The sequence below is a fragment of the Cucurbita moschata genome, unplaced genomic scaffold, assembly GCF_002738365.1.
Source record: "Cucurbita moschata cultivar Rifu unplaced genomic scaffold, Cmos_1.0 Cmo_Scf00034, whole genome shotgun sequence".
In the NCBI taxonomy this organism is placed as follows: Eukaryota; Viridiplantae; Streptophyta; class Magnoliopsida; order Cucurbitales; family Cucurbitaceae; genus Cucurbita; species Cucurbita moschata.
In genome coordinates, this window is record NW_019268550.1 from 1,517,043 (window position 1) to 1,532,345 (window position 15,303).

General features: G+C 32.7%; 2 protein-coding genes and 9 non-coding genes across 17 annotated transcripts in view; 10 read left to right on the top strand and 1 right to left on the bottom strand.

Moving 5' to 3' along the window:
- Positions 1-1,108: 1,108 nt before the first annotated feature.
- Positions 1,109-7,191, top strand: LOC111430672 (telomere repeat-binding factor 1-like). 5 transcript variants are annotated; one of them, XM_023067017.1, is made up of 8 exons: positions 1,109-1,343; positions 1,951-2,144; positions 2,300-2,514; positions 3,942-4,049; positions 4,258-4,342; positions 4,992-5,075; positions 5,716-6,060; positions 6,794-7,191. In XM_023067017.1, the coding sequence occupies exons 2-8, from the start codon at positions 1,995-1,997 to the stop codon at positions 6,809-6,811; spliced, it is 1,005 nt and encodes a 334-aa protein (XP_022922785.1). In that variant the 5' UTR covers positions 1,109-1,343; positions 1,951-1,994; the 3' UTR covers positions 6,812-7,191. The 5 variants fall into 5 exon arrangements, with proteins under 5 accessions (XP_022922785.1, XP_022922786.1, XP_022922783.1 ...); XM_023067018.1 differs by having other exon boundaries at positions 6,797-7,191; XM_023067015.1 differs by lacking the exon at positions 6,794-7,191 and adding an exon at positions 6,444-6,777.
- Positions 7,192-7,797: 606 nt separating this feature from the next.
- On the top strand, positions 7,798-7,869 carry TRNAP-UGG. Its single transcript has one exon. It is a non-coding gene; the product is annotated as a tRNA-Pro (tRNA).
- A 220-nt stretch (positions 7,870-8,089) lies between these two features.
- The window catches only part of LOC111430674, a 13,235-nt gene continuing 6,021 nt past the window's right edge, over positions 8,090-15,303 (bottom strand). The window contains exons 4-7 of one of the 3 annotated variants that reach the window (XM_023067020.1): positions 12,894-13,038; positions 11,280-11,316; positions 9,157-9,225; positions 8,572-8,653 (exon numbers count right to left, since the gene is read on the bottom strand). In XM_023067020.1, the coding sequence (XP_022922788.1) occupies positions 8,618-8,653; positions 9,157-9,225; positions 11,280-11,316; positions 12,894-13,038 (287 nt within the window). In that variant the 3' untranslated portion in view covers positions 8,572-8,617. Of the gene's footprint in view, positions 8,241-8,571; positions 8,654-9,156; positions 9,226-11,279; positions 11,317-12,893; positions 13,039-15,303 lie in introns of those variants that run through there. The other 2 variants (XM_023067021.1, XR_002708349.1) reach the window with 2 other exon arrangements.
- On the top strand, positions 8,315-8,386 carry TRNAP-AGG. Its single transcript has one exon. It is a non-coding gene; the product is annotated as a tRNA-Pro (tRNA).
- Positions 9,611-9,682, top strand: TRNAP-UGG. Its single transcript has one exon. It is a non-coding gene; the product is annotated as a tRNA-Pro (tRNA).
- Positions 10,380-10,451, top strand: TRNAP-UGG. Its single transcript has one exon. It is a non-coding gene; the product is annotated as a tRNA-Pro (tRNA).
- Positions 11,074-11,145, top strand: TRNAP-UGG. The gene has a single exon. It is a non-coding gene; the product is annotated as a tRNA-Pro (tRNA).
- On the top strand, positions 12,512-12,583 carry TRNAP-CGG. Its single transcript has one exon. It is a non-coding gene; the product is annotated as a tRNA-Pro (tRNA).
- Positions 12,700-12,771, top strand: TRNAP-AGG. The gene has a single exon. It is a non-coding gene; the product is annotated as a tRNA-Pro (tRNA).
- TRNAP-UGG lies at positions 13,948-14,019 on the top strand. The gene has a single exon. It is a non-coding gene; the product is annotated as a tRNA-Pro (tRNA).
- On the top strand, positions 14,717-14,788 carry TRNAP-UGG. Its single transcript has one exon. It is a non-coding gene; the product is annotated as a tRNA-Pro (tRNA).

Genomic DNA, 15,303 nt, shown 5'->3' on the forward strand with positions numbered 1-15,303 from the left:
TTTTTTTTTTTTTTTTTTTTTTTTTTTTTTTTTTTTTTTTTTTTTTTTTTTTGCTTGTAAAACTAAAAAGTAACCCTTAATTGGAAATAAAAAAATTTGATTAATAGTATTTGTTCTTTTTTTTTTTTTTTTTAATTGCTTAAGGGTCGGTTTGTTTTATAGATTTTGTTGGATTTTCAAGCACATATATTAATATTCTTATTTGTTTCGCAATATTTCATTTTTTAAAAAAAAATATTATTATCTACGAATCTTTAAACGGGTGATTTATGGCAGTAAAAATATAACATTATTAAATAAGAATATATTATTTAGATTTCCTAAATTTTAATTAGTATATTTATTACTAATCACGTTTAATATATTTTATTATTATTAATTATTAATATTCTAATTAATTATATTTTTGGTAATTTATCAAATTTTTATTAGTAAGAAAATCAGGTTTTATGCAAATCTTTTAATTCATCCAATTGTATTATAATTTTTTTTGTTTGTAAATTCAAGAATTTATTAACACAATTTACATTTTAAAATACTAAATAAATGCAAAATTTAAATTTTAGGAATTGAATTTATAATTTAATAAATTACAAGTTCGACCTATCAAATTTTAGAATATTGTACATCTAATTCATTTCAAAAAATTTATAATAGTCTCTGAAATTTTTAATTTGTATTATTTTATTTTTCATACTTTAGAAATTTGTAAAAAGTCTTAATAGTATTAAATTTATATCTAATATACACGTGATTCTTAGCTCTATCGATGCTATGTTTAAACAACATAGTAATAATATTATTTAAAATTAAAGACAATTTAATTTTCAATTTAAGATTTGTGAATGCTTTGGAATAGACACAAAATTTTAATAATATATAATTAATTGTTTAATTTTATTTGATCTTTAAATTAATAAATATAAACTTATTATTATTAATTTTTAATAAGCTATTTAATTACATAGATAAAGAATTTAAATAATTTTTTTTCAGAGTTCACATCAGATCTCATCTGTTTTTTATTTTTTATTTTTAGAATTTGTCAATAATTTGTTAAATTACAAAGATTATTAAAAAAAAAAAAAAAAAAATCGAATAGGGTTTTAAGAATAAAATTACCATTTCGGGCGGCAGCTGAATCCGTGTCTAATAACATTGATTTTCCTGGAAGAATATTAAGGAGGCTCTCAGGAAAATATATAAATTTGTATGAATCTCGAGGAGCGATAGAGGAAGAGACGGCGGATTTTTTCTACCTATGCGCCAAATTTGAACGGAATTTTGAATGTTCGAGGCTTGGAAAACCTAACTCATGCTATTGTTCCCTTTGCGTTACTGAGGTATCTCATCTTTCTCCTTGGAATTTCAATTTTGTTGTTATAATTTTATCGTTTCCAATTTCCGTAACCGTTACAAGCATGTTGAAGTGGAAACAATAGGGTTCGGTAAATTTAACATTACCCGCTCACCCGATCGAATGACTTTGCTTTGAAGAATATAGGGTTTGCCCTTACTTACTTGTTCGAATTCGATTTTATCCTTTTTGATTTGGATATTGTAATGATTGAAGACGGAAATTAGAACTTGACATTGGGAATTATCTAATAGATTGAATTGGAGAGTTTGGGTTCCGGCGGATTGGATTATCCGGGCTGCGAAGGAAGTGGTGGTCTTTGTTCGCTATGAATTAGGTTATTTGACCATTCAATGGCTTAAACTAGTTCTTTTTCCATTGTTTTTTCTTTTTAGTTTTCTACTCTGGCGGGGATTTCAACTCCTAACGATCTTTTAGTTTTTTGTGTTTATAATTGAGACTTTTGTCAGATTTTGGATGGTTTCTTGTTTCAGTTCGTGTTATATTCAACTTTGATGTGAAGTACTTAGTTTAGCTTTCTCCCTGTTTGTCTTTGAGTATGAAAATAAATCTGTTCCTTTCTGATGTGAAAGAAACTCGCTGGCCTTGGGGGTGATCCTTCTTTCTGCAACTTTTGATGGGTGCTCCGAAGCAGAAATGGACTAACGAAGAAGAAGCAGCCCTGAAGGCTGGAGTTGTTAAGCATGGAGCAGGAAAGTGGCGAACGATACTTAAGGATCCTGAATTCAGCAGTGTACTGTATCTTCGTTCAAATGTTGATCTCAAGGTAAATAATGATGTTTTAGTAGTCTTTAGCTCACTATTTCACAACTCTTTTATGTGAACTTTTGGTAGTTCTTCATATTCGTTGGAAGAGGAATTGTTTGCCAAGCAATTTATCTTGAAAGATAGATTGATTCATGTCGTTAATATTTTATAAAGGACAAGTGGAGGAATATGAGCGTGATGGCTAATGGTTGGGGATCCCGAGAGAAGGCCAGGTTGGCTCTTAAGAGATTACATGCTCCTAAAAAAGATGGGAACATTTTGGCTCGAAGTGTTGCTGTCCAAAGTGAAGACGAATTGCCAGAAGCTAAATCTGTTTCTCTTTCCTCGGATATCAAGCTGATAGCTGGTCCAAAGCGATCTAATGTAAGGTTGGTCAAATCTTTCATCACTCTTCTTTCTTTCTTTTTTTTTTTTTCCTTTGTTGTCGTTTCTGTGAACAGATTCTTTGTATTTTTCGTATTTGATCTTTCTTGAATTTTTTTTGTTTTCCGTTGCTTTTTTGAGTTCTTCAACATTGTCATTGTGGGATTCAAACATTTGATCTTTAGGACAATGCAATAATCAATTCAGCTATGCAAAGGATAGTAGATATTACTTTAGAGTCCTGATTTTGGTAAAGTCGTAGAGCATGGGATTTGGTTATTGAACATTTTGTTGAATGATCCAATCTTAAGTGATGGATCTGTCATGGACTCAGCCCTATCCGGCAGACCATTGGTTCAAGCTGGGTCTATCCTGATTTAGAGATTTCTAGCAGTCAGATTGGTAACCGAAATTCTAATTATATACATTAGGTTCTGAGATAAAGCTCCTTTAGCATATATTGTGATGAGTGTTAAGTATCATGTGCTTAAACATCACAATCATAAATCCTGATCCTTTTCAATCTTCTGTAGAAGGATCAGAACTAATCGTGCACTGTCAGTATGTTACAAGTTAAGTGAGGCTTGAAATCTGTTGTAGTTGGGACTTAGAAGCTTACATATGAATTGGGGTTAAATTATTAGCTGATTTGAAGAAGAAATCTAGAAATATTTTGATAGAAAATGAAAATTATATTTACAGAGATGTAACACTAGAGGAATGGGATAAAATACCACCCAATCAATAGCCTCAAGGCCAAGGGTTGCAAAATGGATTTCAAATTGGCATGAACTGTAGCAAGATAGTAATTAGGGAGAGCTCAATTTGAAGGGATGAATGTCAATAAATGTAGAACTACAAGTTTCACTTTCAACATTGGGAAACTGCCTCCTATTCCTCTCATTTCACAATGAAAGGCCGGTGGAACATATCATGAGAGACCAAAATTTCTAAACAGAAAATTGTAGATTGTTTAAGTTAAGCTACACTCAAAAAGGTTGATCAATGTTATTGCTTTTACACTTTATTTGGCAATGGCTTGTTTCTTTTAAATGGTAAAATAACAAAATTCGAGAGATTTATCTTCTCCCTTGTTTTCCAGGAAAAAACGTTGAGCATGTTTTTTAGCCGTTCAACTAGATTTTCTAATCACATTTTTATCATTTTCAAATTACTGGGTTATCTAAGCTTTAGGGACTTCATCACGTTTTTACCTCTAGAATAATATGGGTTTTTCAAATTGGCTCTAGTTTTGAATCATTATCACGAAACTCTCCCCGGACTCTGTCATGTTTTTTTTAAGTGTGAAATGGATTTTTTTTTAAAAACAAATGATCTATGGCTGCTAGCTGCAAGAAGCAATCTAATTTTCCTGGCGCGTTTATTTCTTTTGTATTCTGAATAAATGTATCTTATGCCCACTTTTGAACAGAAAAGAAGAAGAGGAGGAAGAAGAAGAAGATGATGATGAAGAAGAAGAAACGGAAGCAGAAAGAACAGAAAGAGATGCAAGATATGATTGTCATAGGTGGGAAAAAAGGTCAAATTCCATAACATTTTAGTTCAAAGTAGCCAAAACCTAGAACATAGACAAGAAAACCAATGATTACCTGGTAGGAAATGCAACCATTCATTTTGATAAAGGTGGAATATATATATTTAAGCATCTGAAACATGTATTGTTGTGATATACATTTGGTAGCCAACAGAGGTTTAATTTGTTTTTTTTTTTAAAATTTATTTTACAGGTTAGACAATCTCATAATTGAGGCAATTACTACCTTGAGGGAACCTGGTGGCTCTAATAAGACAAAGATTACCTCATATATAGAGGTAGTCTTCCTTTCACCAAATTAAGACATTTAACTTAAGTTGAATCTCTTCCTTCATTTTCTCATCAATGCAAGGAGAAAATGAAAGGAGATGGTTGTTGGTGAAATCAATTGATTTCGATCTCTTACATATTTAGACTTCGTTTCTTTATTAAATAAATCGGTATAAGCTTTATCGATTTATATTCATGATGCTAGTGCTCATCTTCTGAAAACAAGGGGCAAAAACGGCTTCTATTGATTGGTAACTATTAATTTTTGGATTGATAGGAGAGTTTTATTGATTATTCTGAATCCTTGGTGACTGATTCAAGTGCTCATCAATGAGTAGTTAGTTCTCAATAATCGACTGATTCAAGTGACATTCAACATTTGTCAGAAACTTCGGTACAATTTGTAGTTATGTTTCGAATCACCTGTGGCTTTTGATGTTATAATTTTTATATCCTTCTTTTCAAGATCTTCACCCTTCTCTTTTTCTAATTACACTTTTTTTATGTCCATTCGAAAAGTTAGTTGCAACTCCTTACTTTGTGCAGGGGCTTCCCCTTTTGGATGTGAAATCATATTTTCATAATTATTCTTCCTGAAATTGAACTGTATTTGTCTTTGCTATTGTTGAGTTCTTTTTTTTTTCCTTCCATCAATAGGATCAATACTGGGCACCACCAGACTTCAAGAGGTTGTTATCATCAAAATTGAAGTTCTTAACAGCTAGTGGTAAACTGGTCAAGGTAAGCAAATCTGATTTTCATTGTTGATTTCTTGAAAGAACAAAAAAAAGAAAAAAAAAAGAAAAAAAAAGAAAAAGAAAAGAAAAAGAAAAGAAAAGAAAAGAAAAGAGAAAACTCTTTTAAGTTTGATTCCCTCGAGCTATTTATTCTTTTCTATTGTTGTTTACTTAAAATAATAATCATAGTGTATTGTTCCTAGTGGAATGGTTTGGTTGCTGCATTATACTCCTATATTAGCGATATCTGTGATGATATATTTCAACTTTTGAGACAAGTGAAATATAATAATATTGTGAAATAATTTGCTGAGAAATTCACTATTATTCTCTGGAGAAAGACAATCATATTTAATTCTGGGAAGATGATTGGATTGCCGGGTTTCCTTTCTTTCCTCTTTTTCCTTGGTTATATGACGTTATCTATGTCAAGTTTGCTGCCATCACTTCCCTCCCAGCCCATTCTTCAGGATCCTCCTAGGTATTAGCTTAGCACAAATGTTAATCTCAATTACCTGCTTGACTACTTTTGATGGGCTGAGCCTTAAGGAGTCGATTCTTTCTTATCTTGTACTATTGATAGACTAAAATATATCACCTCTCCCCAACGTTTTGAGCGTTAAATTTAGTTTCGTTTTGTCCAGGTTAAACGAAAATATAGGCTTCCTCCAGTGATGCCTTCGTCAGAGAGAAGGAGCTCTATGTTATTCTTGGACGACCATCAAAGAGCTTCTTTAAGAACTGACAAGGACGAAATGTGTATTCTTGCTAAAGCTCAAATCGATCTTGAATTGGCCAAGATGAGAACCATGACTTCCCAAGAGGCAGCGGCAGCTGCTGCTCATGCAGTTGCAGAAGCAGAAGCAGCTATAGCAGAAGCTGAAGAGGCAGCAAGGGAAGCGGAGGCGGCTGAGGCTGATGCAGAAGCAGCACAATCATTTGCTGAAGCCGCAATGAAGACACTGAAAGGAAGAAATCTTCCAAAGATGGTAAACTGTATTATTATTTATTTATACTGTTGAAATTGCATGAGTATCTATTTTTTGTTTCTTAATTCCATTGGGTTTATGAGTCAATAAGTTTGATCCGTTTATCAATATTATACCGAGGGATGTGACAATTACTAGAATCCACAATACCTTTACTTATTGGGGCAATCTTAGAAACAAATTAGGTTCTTTATTAGCGAATAATTTCCTTGCTACAATTACAAATACCATATATGGGAATATTAGAGGTTAAGGATTCTGATTCAATCGAAGTGGTATTATCTTGAGAGTTCGGAAATTTAATTGAATACCTGAGGCAAATATAGTAAAATGTTGAGAAGTAATTCAAGGAACCCGAAGACTTTTTTGTTTTGGATACGCAGTTGTGGAGTATGGAGACGTGAATCTCCGACCTTAAGGGAAGAAATACATGTCAATTACTATTGAACTATTGAACTATGCGATATATTTGAGTACTTTTTTTAGTATGCTCATCCCTGAACGAACAGCTACATAATTACTTGCTTTCATCTCCTTGTATAACCCATGTCTCCTGCTAACAAACTCCTTGGCTAATGATCTTATTATACCCTTAGTTTCCTAAAACAGTTTTCGTCTGGGATTCTTTCAACCAGCATTGTTGTCATTCAAGCCTTACTTTTGCTTTAACATTCTGATTTGGTTAACGAATATCTCAAAAACTTACATATGCATTTTGTTTGATACACGTCAGCAGATGATTCGGGTTTGATGGAAAGCAAAAACTGACTTGGAGAATTTGTGGAGCTGTACTTAAAGGGATTGACATGTTTCACGCTCGCTATCGATTAAGCATTATAGCAACCTTTCCCCCACCATTTTCAATCGGGTTTTGGGCAATTCGAGCAACAGGGTCATGTCTGACTAGAAAACTGGATATCAAAACAAGGAGGAACATTCTGTGGGTTTAGATAGTTGCATGTAAAAATGTGTATTGCTTTTAGTGTAGGATACCTGTGGTCTTTTATCTATGCTCTCTGATGTTAATGAATTACTGCCATTGTTCATTTCAATTGGTCTGATACTTCTGGAGTTGTATTAATGTAAACAATGAAAAAGGATAGGAAAATAAATGGGATTTAAACAAAAAAAGACCAAAATTTTATTCTCACACCTTATAGTGTAGGATAACGCCCGACAAGAACTAAAATTTATTCTCTTGATATGCCCGTTATAGTTCAAAGTTCAAACAAAATGATGTTTGTCGAATACCATTTTACCTGATCTATAAGTCTAGTCAACATTTTGAACTTTTGACGTGATAAGATGAATAATTATATGGGTTAATCTTTGATGTATGTTTGCATATGTGAAATGTTAGAATACTTTGAAATCTTAAATACGTCACACCTTTTCAACTTAAGCGTCCAAAGTCTCCATTTGTAGTCCTTAATGACATAATGAATTTATTCGTATTCCTTAATGACATAATGAATTTTATGAATTTTTTTTAGGCTTCTTATCCCTAAACTGAAGAAACCTATTTTAGTGGTTAAAAATAGCAATAAAGTGCCATAATTAGAAGAATTGGTATAAAATAAGCAACTGCCAGCTAGCATCTTGACCTTAAGTTCATGATAGCATGTGCTGGTCAGTCTAGTTACAGGAAAGATTTGTCAGTGGAGTTGGAACGTGACAGGATAATAAGATTTATACTTCACTGAGAAATATAATAATTGTTATGGTTGTTTATATCAAGGGCATTTGGTCTAGTGGTATGATTCTCGCTTTGGGTGCGAGAGGTCCCGAGTTCGATTCTCGGAATGCCCCAATTTTTTTCTTTAATTTCTTAATTTCAATAATATTTCAGGTTCTGAAGTCAATTGAATCATACATTATCTACCTCTTTTCTAGTAGAATTCAATCATACACCATCATTTCAGCTTTTTAAGGAAAAGGAATGGAAAAAAAAAAAAATTACAGTTACGGTATAAACGATGGCAACTTCAATTGATGGTGAACAAGATAGAAAGAGAGGAAGAGATTGAAAAAGAAAAATAAAGCAAATAAAAATTTATTACTTTTAAGTTAAAATTAGAAAATTAGAAATAAACGCAACAGGCCAACTATTCTTTTACCTTTAAGCTTACCAACCTCCATTTTAAAAAACAGCTCCTCCAACCACGCATCGGTCAATTGTACTACACATCCAACATCATCAAGACATTACTATAATTACAATTAAACAAACTTGAGGAAACTAAAATAGACAATAGGGCATTTGGTCTAGTGGTATGATTCTCGCTTAGGGTGCGAGAGGTCCCGAGTTCAATTCTCGGAATGCCCCCATTACATTTTTCTATTTCCAATTCCATTGTATTATTCATAAGGTACATATATTTTATAGATCACGAGAAACACATTAAGTAAAATGTCAGTAATCTTTAGATATAAATCATACTGAATAATGGAGGATGAATGCTTGAACACTAGCCAGCCATGCCATGTTCTTATTCCCACTTGGAACCACATCTATAATATATATATTTATATATCTCTGACAAAAATACTTAACATTTCATAGCGACAAGGGCATGTGCCCAGCCATGAAATCCTGCATTTGATATTAGAAAATATAAGACAGTTGATCTAAGGTAGATTTTCAATTTCGTAAGAAAACAACAATCAATTTGGTAAGCGAGGTCCTGAGTTCCATTGTTTTGGATGCCGTATGGACTTTCTATTCATAATTATCATTTAACCCAAAAATTTATTGTATTTTACCAATAAGCTTACCAACCACCATTAAAAAATAACTTCATCAACAACACATTAATAAACTAAACTGTAGCATGATTCCAACATTAAGAAGACGTAATATTAATTACGATAATTGAAATTTAAAAAACATTTGGCCTAGTGGTAAGATTCTTGCTTTGCCAGAGGTCTTGAGTCCAATTTCCAGACCAACCCATTTTCTTGTACCATTTTCAAAATTTAAGCTTCCAAATGCCATTTAATTATTTGTTAGCTCTTTCTATTTTATTGCTCAAATATTGCTAAAAGAAGAATGTAAGAAAACAACCTAAATAAAAGAGTAGGAGTGTATGTGCATACCAGACATGAAGGGTCCCTGATTGAACGCCAGCCAATCAGAATCCACCAGTTATAATCAAGGATCCTAACCTAGTTCATCAAACATTCAAGAGCAACTTAGATAAAAGTACGACCAGGTCTACATCTTCATATGTCTTACTAAAATTGAACTCCTGTATTTGATATAGGAAAAGATAGGGCAGCTGATCTAGGGGTAGATTCTCGATTTTGAAGGCAGCGTAAGAAAAAAGAATCAATTTTGTATGGGATGTTCTGAGTTCAATTGTTTAGGATATTTCGACTTTCTATTCATAATTTTCATTTCAACTTAAAACTTCTTGTAATCAAACAATTAGCGTACAAACAAGCAACTTCACCAGTCACACATTAATAAATTGTACCATGAATCCAACATCAAGAAGATGCAGTATAACATGCAATAAATTCGATTTAATGAATAAAATATATTCAACCAGGGCATTTGGTCTAGTGGTATGATTCTCGCTTTGGGTGCGAGAGGTCCCGAGTTCGATTCTCGGAATGCCCCCTTTTTGCTTTTACCATTTTCAAAATTTAAACTTCCAAATGCCAATTAATTATTCGTTACACCTTTATATTTTATTTATTGTTCAAGAGAAGAAGGAAAGTAAACAACCTAAATAAAAGGGAGTGTAAAAGCATACCAGACATGAATGATGCATGCTTGAATGAAGCCAATCAATCCCACCTGGAACTTCATCTATATTCATTCTATCATATGCATATTTCATATTTATGATAAGAAACTTTGATCATTAGTTTCAAAAAGACAAGCACAAGACAATTCATAAACCAAGGCAGCTAATCAACAAACCTAACTTAGTTCATCAATCATTCAAAAACAACTTTGCTAAGTGCAATGAAGTCTACATCTTCATGTCCTAATTGAAAATTGAAACCTGGATTTTGATATCTAAAAAGAAAAGCAGTTGTTTTGGTGGTACATTCTCAATTTCGTAGTTAGCATAAGAAAAAATTAACTCATTTGAATTTTTTCTTATGCTTTTTTATGTGGCATGAGATTGTTGACTTTCCATTCATAATTTTCATTCAACCAAAAACTTCTGGTAATCTATCAATAAGCTTACCAACCACAATTGAAAAAACTTCACCAACTACACATTGACTAATTGTGGCTCCATCATCAAGAAGATGCAATATAACTTACAATAAATTCGATTTAATGAATGTAATATATTCAACCAGGGCATTTGGTCTAGTGGTATGATTCTCGCTTTGGGTGCGAGAGGTCCCGAGTTCGATTCTCGGAATGCCCCCTTCTTTCATTTAACATTTTCAAAATTTAAGCTTCCAAATGCCATTTAATTATTCGTTACCCCATTATATTTTATTGTTCAAGAGAAGAAGGAAAGCAAACAACCTAATTAAACTACTAAGAGTGTATATGAATACCAGAGAAGAATGATGCATGCTTTAGTGCAACCAACCAGAATCCCACCTTGAAGTTCATTTATAATCTATCATGCATATTTATAATTATGATAAGAAACTTAGATCGTTAGTTTCAAAGAGACAGGCACAAGATAATTCATAAAGCAAGGCAGTTAATCCAGGATCCTAACTCAGTTCATCAATCATTCAAAAGCAACTTTGTTAGGTGCAATGAAGTCTACATCTTCATGTCCTAATTAAAAATTGAAACCTTCTTTTTGATATGGGAAAAGAAAAGCTGGTAAATTCTCAATTTCGTAAAAGTAACCCACTTGGTATGGGAGGTTTTGAGGTCAATTTTTTCTTATGCTTTATGTGGCATGACATTGTTGACTTTCTATTCATAATTTTCATTCCAACCAAAAATAAGCTACCCAACAACAATTGAAAAAGAAACTTCACAAACTACACATAAATTTAATTTAATGAATGTATTATACTCAACTAGGGCATTTGGTCTAGTGGTATGATTCTCGCTTTGGGTGCGAGAGGTCCCGAGTTTGATTCTCGGAATGCCCCTTTTTGCTGTTACAATTTGAAAATTTAAATGTCCAGATCTCGTTTAATTATTCATCGACTCTTTGTATTTTATTGTTTAAGAGAAGAACACAAGCAAACAACCAAATTAAGAGACTAAGAGTGCATGTGCATACCAGATATGAGCCTGAACCCAGCCAACTAGAATCCCACCTGGAAGTTGAGAAGAAACTTTGGTCATTAATTTCAAAGAGACAAGCACAAGATGATTCATAAATATCATAAATTATTTCAGGGATCCTAACCTATTTCATCAACCATTCAAAAGAAACTTTGCAAAGTACACCAAATCACTGACAAGCATACAACACGAGGATCACATCTACATCTTCATACGTCTTACTTGAAAATTGAAATCCTGCATTTGATACAGGAAACGATGGAGCAGTTGATCTGGTGGTAAATTCTCAAGTTCATATTTAGCAAAAGAAAAAAAAAATCAATTTGGTATAGGAGGTTCTGAGTTCAATTTTTTTGATGCCTTAAGTGGCATGAGCTGTTGACTATCTATTCTTAATTACCATTTCAACCAAAAGCTTCTTGTTATCTACCCATAAGTTTAGCAACCACCATTGAAAAGGGTCCACCAACTACACATTAGTCAATTGTACCAAGGTTCCAGCATCAAGAAGTTATAATCTATTACAATGAAAAATATCAGATGATTTTCTTGCATTCAAACTGGGCATTTGATTTAGTGGCATGGCTTTAGGTGCGAGATGTTCCGAGTTCTATTCTCAAAATCCCCCCTCCCCCCACCATTTTCAAGGTTAAACTTCCAAATTCCGTTCCATTATTCATTAGATCTATTAGATCTTAATATTTTATACTTCAAAATATGAATGTAGTTAGACCTAAAAAAAAGACTAGGAGTCTATATATAGAGAGAACAAATGATTGAGGATGAATGCTTGAATAAGCAATCAGCTTGGAATCTCACCTGGAAGCACATCTATCGTGTGTAATTACATATTTCTGATAAAGATGTTTAGACATGCACAAGATAATTTGGAATGGTTGATGAAATAAATCATTGATGTGCAATTCTCCAAAAAACAAAAAAAAAAAAAAAAAAAAAAAAGTCAATGATGTGTATACTCAAGACCAGATCTAAATCTCAATAAGTCTCAATTAAAATATGATATATGATAAAGGAAAAAGGCATTTGATCTAGTGGCAGTCTCACAATTTGGAAATGGAGGTTCTGCGTTCATTTCTTAGAATGCCTCGTGTGCTTGTTGACTTTCTATACATAATTTTCATTTTAAAACAACAAGTTCGACAATGGTGCCATGGATACATTATTCGAACTACAATAAAAAAAGAATTAATTTGGCATACTCATAAAGGGCATTTGGTCTAGTGGTATGATTCTCGCTTCGGGTGCGAGAGGTCCCGAGTTCGATTCTCGGAATGCCCCAAGCATTTTTTCACTACCATTTCTAAATCTTAACTTCCAAGTTCTAGTCTTAACCCAAAAACTTGGTGTGTTCTACCAACAAGCTTATCAATTACCATTAAAATTTTTTAACATCAGGGCATTTGGTCCAGTGGTATGATTCTTGCTTAGGGTGCAAGAGGTCCCGAGTTCAATTCTCGGAATGCCCCCTTTACATTTTACTATTTCCAAATCCATTATATTATTCATAAGGAATATATATTTTATAGATCATGAGAAACACATAAGCAATTCAAATAAAATGTCAGTAATCTTTAAATATAAATCATACCAAATAATGGAGGATGAATGCTTGAATAAGTAGCCAGCCATGCCATGTTCCCACTTGGAAGCACATCTATAATATATATTTATATATTTCTGATAAAAATATTTAACATTCATAGTGACGAGGGCATGTGCCCAGCCGTGAAATCCTGTATTGATATTGGAAAATATAAGACAGTTGATCTAAGGTAGATTTTCAATTTCGTAAGAGAAAAAGCAATCAATTTGGTAAGGAGGTTCTGAGTTCAATTGTTGGATGCCGTATGGACTTTACATTCCTAATTTTCATTTAACCCAAAAACTTCTTGTATTCCACCAATAAGCTAACCAACCACCATAAAAAATAACTTCACCAACAACACATTAATAAACTGTAGCATGATTCCAACATTAAGAAGATGTAATATTAATTACGATAATTGATATTTAAAAAACATCTGGTCTAGTGGTAAGATTATCGCTATGGGTGCGAGAGGTCCTAAGTCCAATTCTCCAAATGCCCCCATTTTCTTCCTTTACCATTTTCAAAATTTAAGCTTCTAAATGCCATTTAATAATTTTTAGCTGTTTCTATTTTATTGTTCAAGAGAAGAATGTAAGAAAACAACCTAAATAAAAGAGTAAGAGTGTATAAGCATATCAAACATGAAGGGTGCATGCTTGAATGGAGCGCTATCCCACCAGCTAATCAAGGATCCTAATCTAGTTCATCAAACATTCAAGAGGAACTTTGCTAAAAGTACGACCAGGTCTACATCTTCATATGTCTTATTAAAATTGAACTCCTATATTTGATGTAGGAAAAGATAGGGCAGCTGATCTAGGAGTAGATTCTCGATTTTGAAGGAAGCATAAGAAAAAATAATCAATTTTGTATGGGATGTTATGAGTTCAATTGTTTAGGATATTTTGACTTTATATTCATAATTTTCATTTCAACTAAAAACTTCTTGTGATCAAACAATTAGCTTACAAACAAGCAACTTCACCAACTACACATTAATAAACTGTACCAACTTACAATAAATTCAATTTAATGAATGCAATGTATTCAACCAGGGCATTTGGTCTAGTGGTATGATTCTTGCTTTGGATGCAAGAGGTCCCGAGTTCGATTCTCGGAATGCCCCCTTTTTGCTTTTACCATTTTCAAAATTTAAACTTCCAAATGCCAATTAATTATTCGTTACACCTTTATATTTTATTTATTGTTCAAGAGAAGAAGGAAAGTAAACAACCTAAATAAAAGGGAGTGTAAAAGCATACCAGACATGAATGATGCATGCTTGAATGAAGCCAATCAATCCCACCTGGAACTTCATCTATATTCATTCTATCATATGCATATTTCATATTTATGATAAGAAACTTTGATCATTAGTTTCAAAAAGACAAGCACAAGACAATTCATAAACCAAGGCAGCTAATCAACAAACCTAACTTAGTTCATCAATCATTCAAAAACAACTTTGCTAAGTGCAATGAAGTCTACATCTTCATGTCCTAATTGAAAATTGAAACCTGGATTTTGATATCTAAAAAGAAAAGCAGTTGTTTTGGTGGTACATTCTCAATTTCGTAGTTAGCATAAGAAAAAATTAACTCATTTGAATTTTTTCTTATGCTTTTTTATGTGGCATGAGATTGTTGACTTTCCATTCATAATTTTCATTCAACCAAAAACTTCTGGTAATCTATCAATAAGCTTACCAACCACAATTGAAAAAACTTCACCAACTACACATTGACTAATTGTGGCTCCATCATCAAGAAGATGCAATATAACTTACAATAAATTCGATTTAATGAATGTAATATATTCAACCAGGGCATTTGGTCTAGTGGTATGATTCTCGCTTTGGGTGCGAGAGGTCCCGAGTTCGATTCTCGGAATGCCCCCTTCTTTCATTTAACATTTTCAAAATTTAAGCTTCCAAATGCCATTTAATTATTCGTTACCCCATTATATTTTATTGTTCAAGAGAAGAAGGAAAGCAAACAACCTAATTAAACTACTAAGAGTGTATATGAATACCAGAGAAGAATGATGCATGCTTTAGTGCAACCAACCAGAATCCCACCTTGAAGTTCATTTATAATCTATCATGCATATTTATAATTATGATAAGAAACTTTGATAGTTAGTTTCAAAGAGACAGGCACAAGATAATTCATAAATCAAGGCAGTTAATCCAGGATCCTAACTTACTTCATCAATCATTCAAAAGCAACTTTGTTAGGTGCAATGAAGTCTACATCTTCGTGTCCTAATTAAAAGTTGAAACCTTGTTTTTGATATGGGAAAATAAAAGCTGGTAAATTCTCAATTTCGTAGTTAGCATAAGAAAGAAAGTAACCCACTTGGTATGGGAGGTTTTGAGTTCAATTTTTTCTTATGCTTTATGTGGCATGAC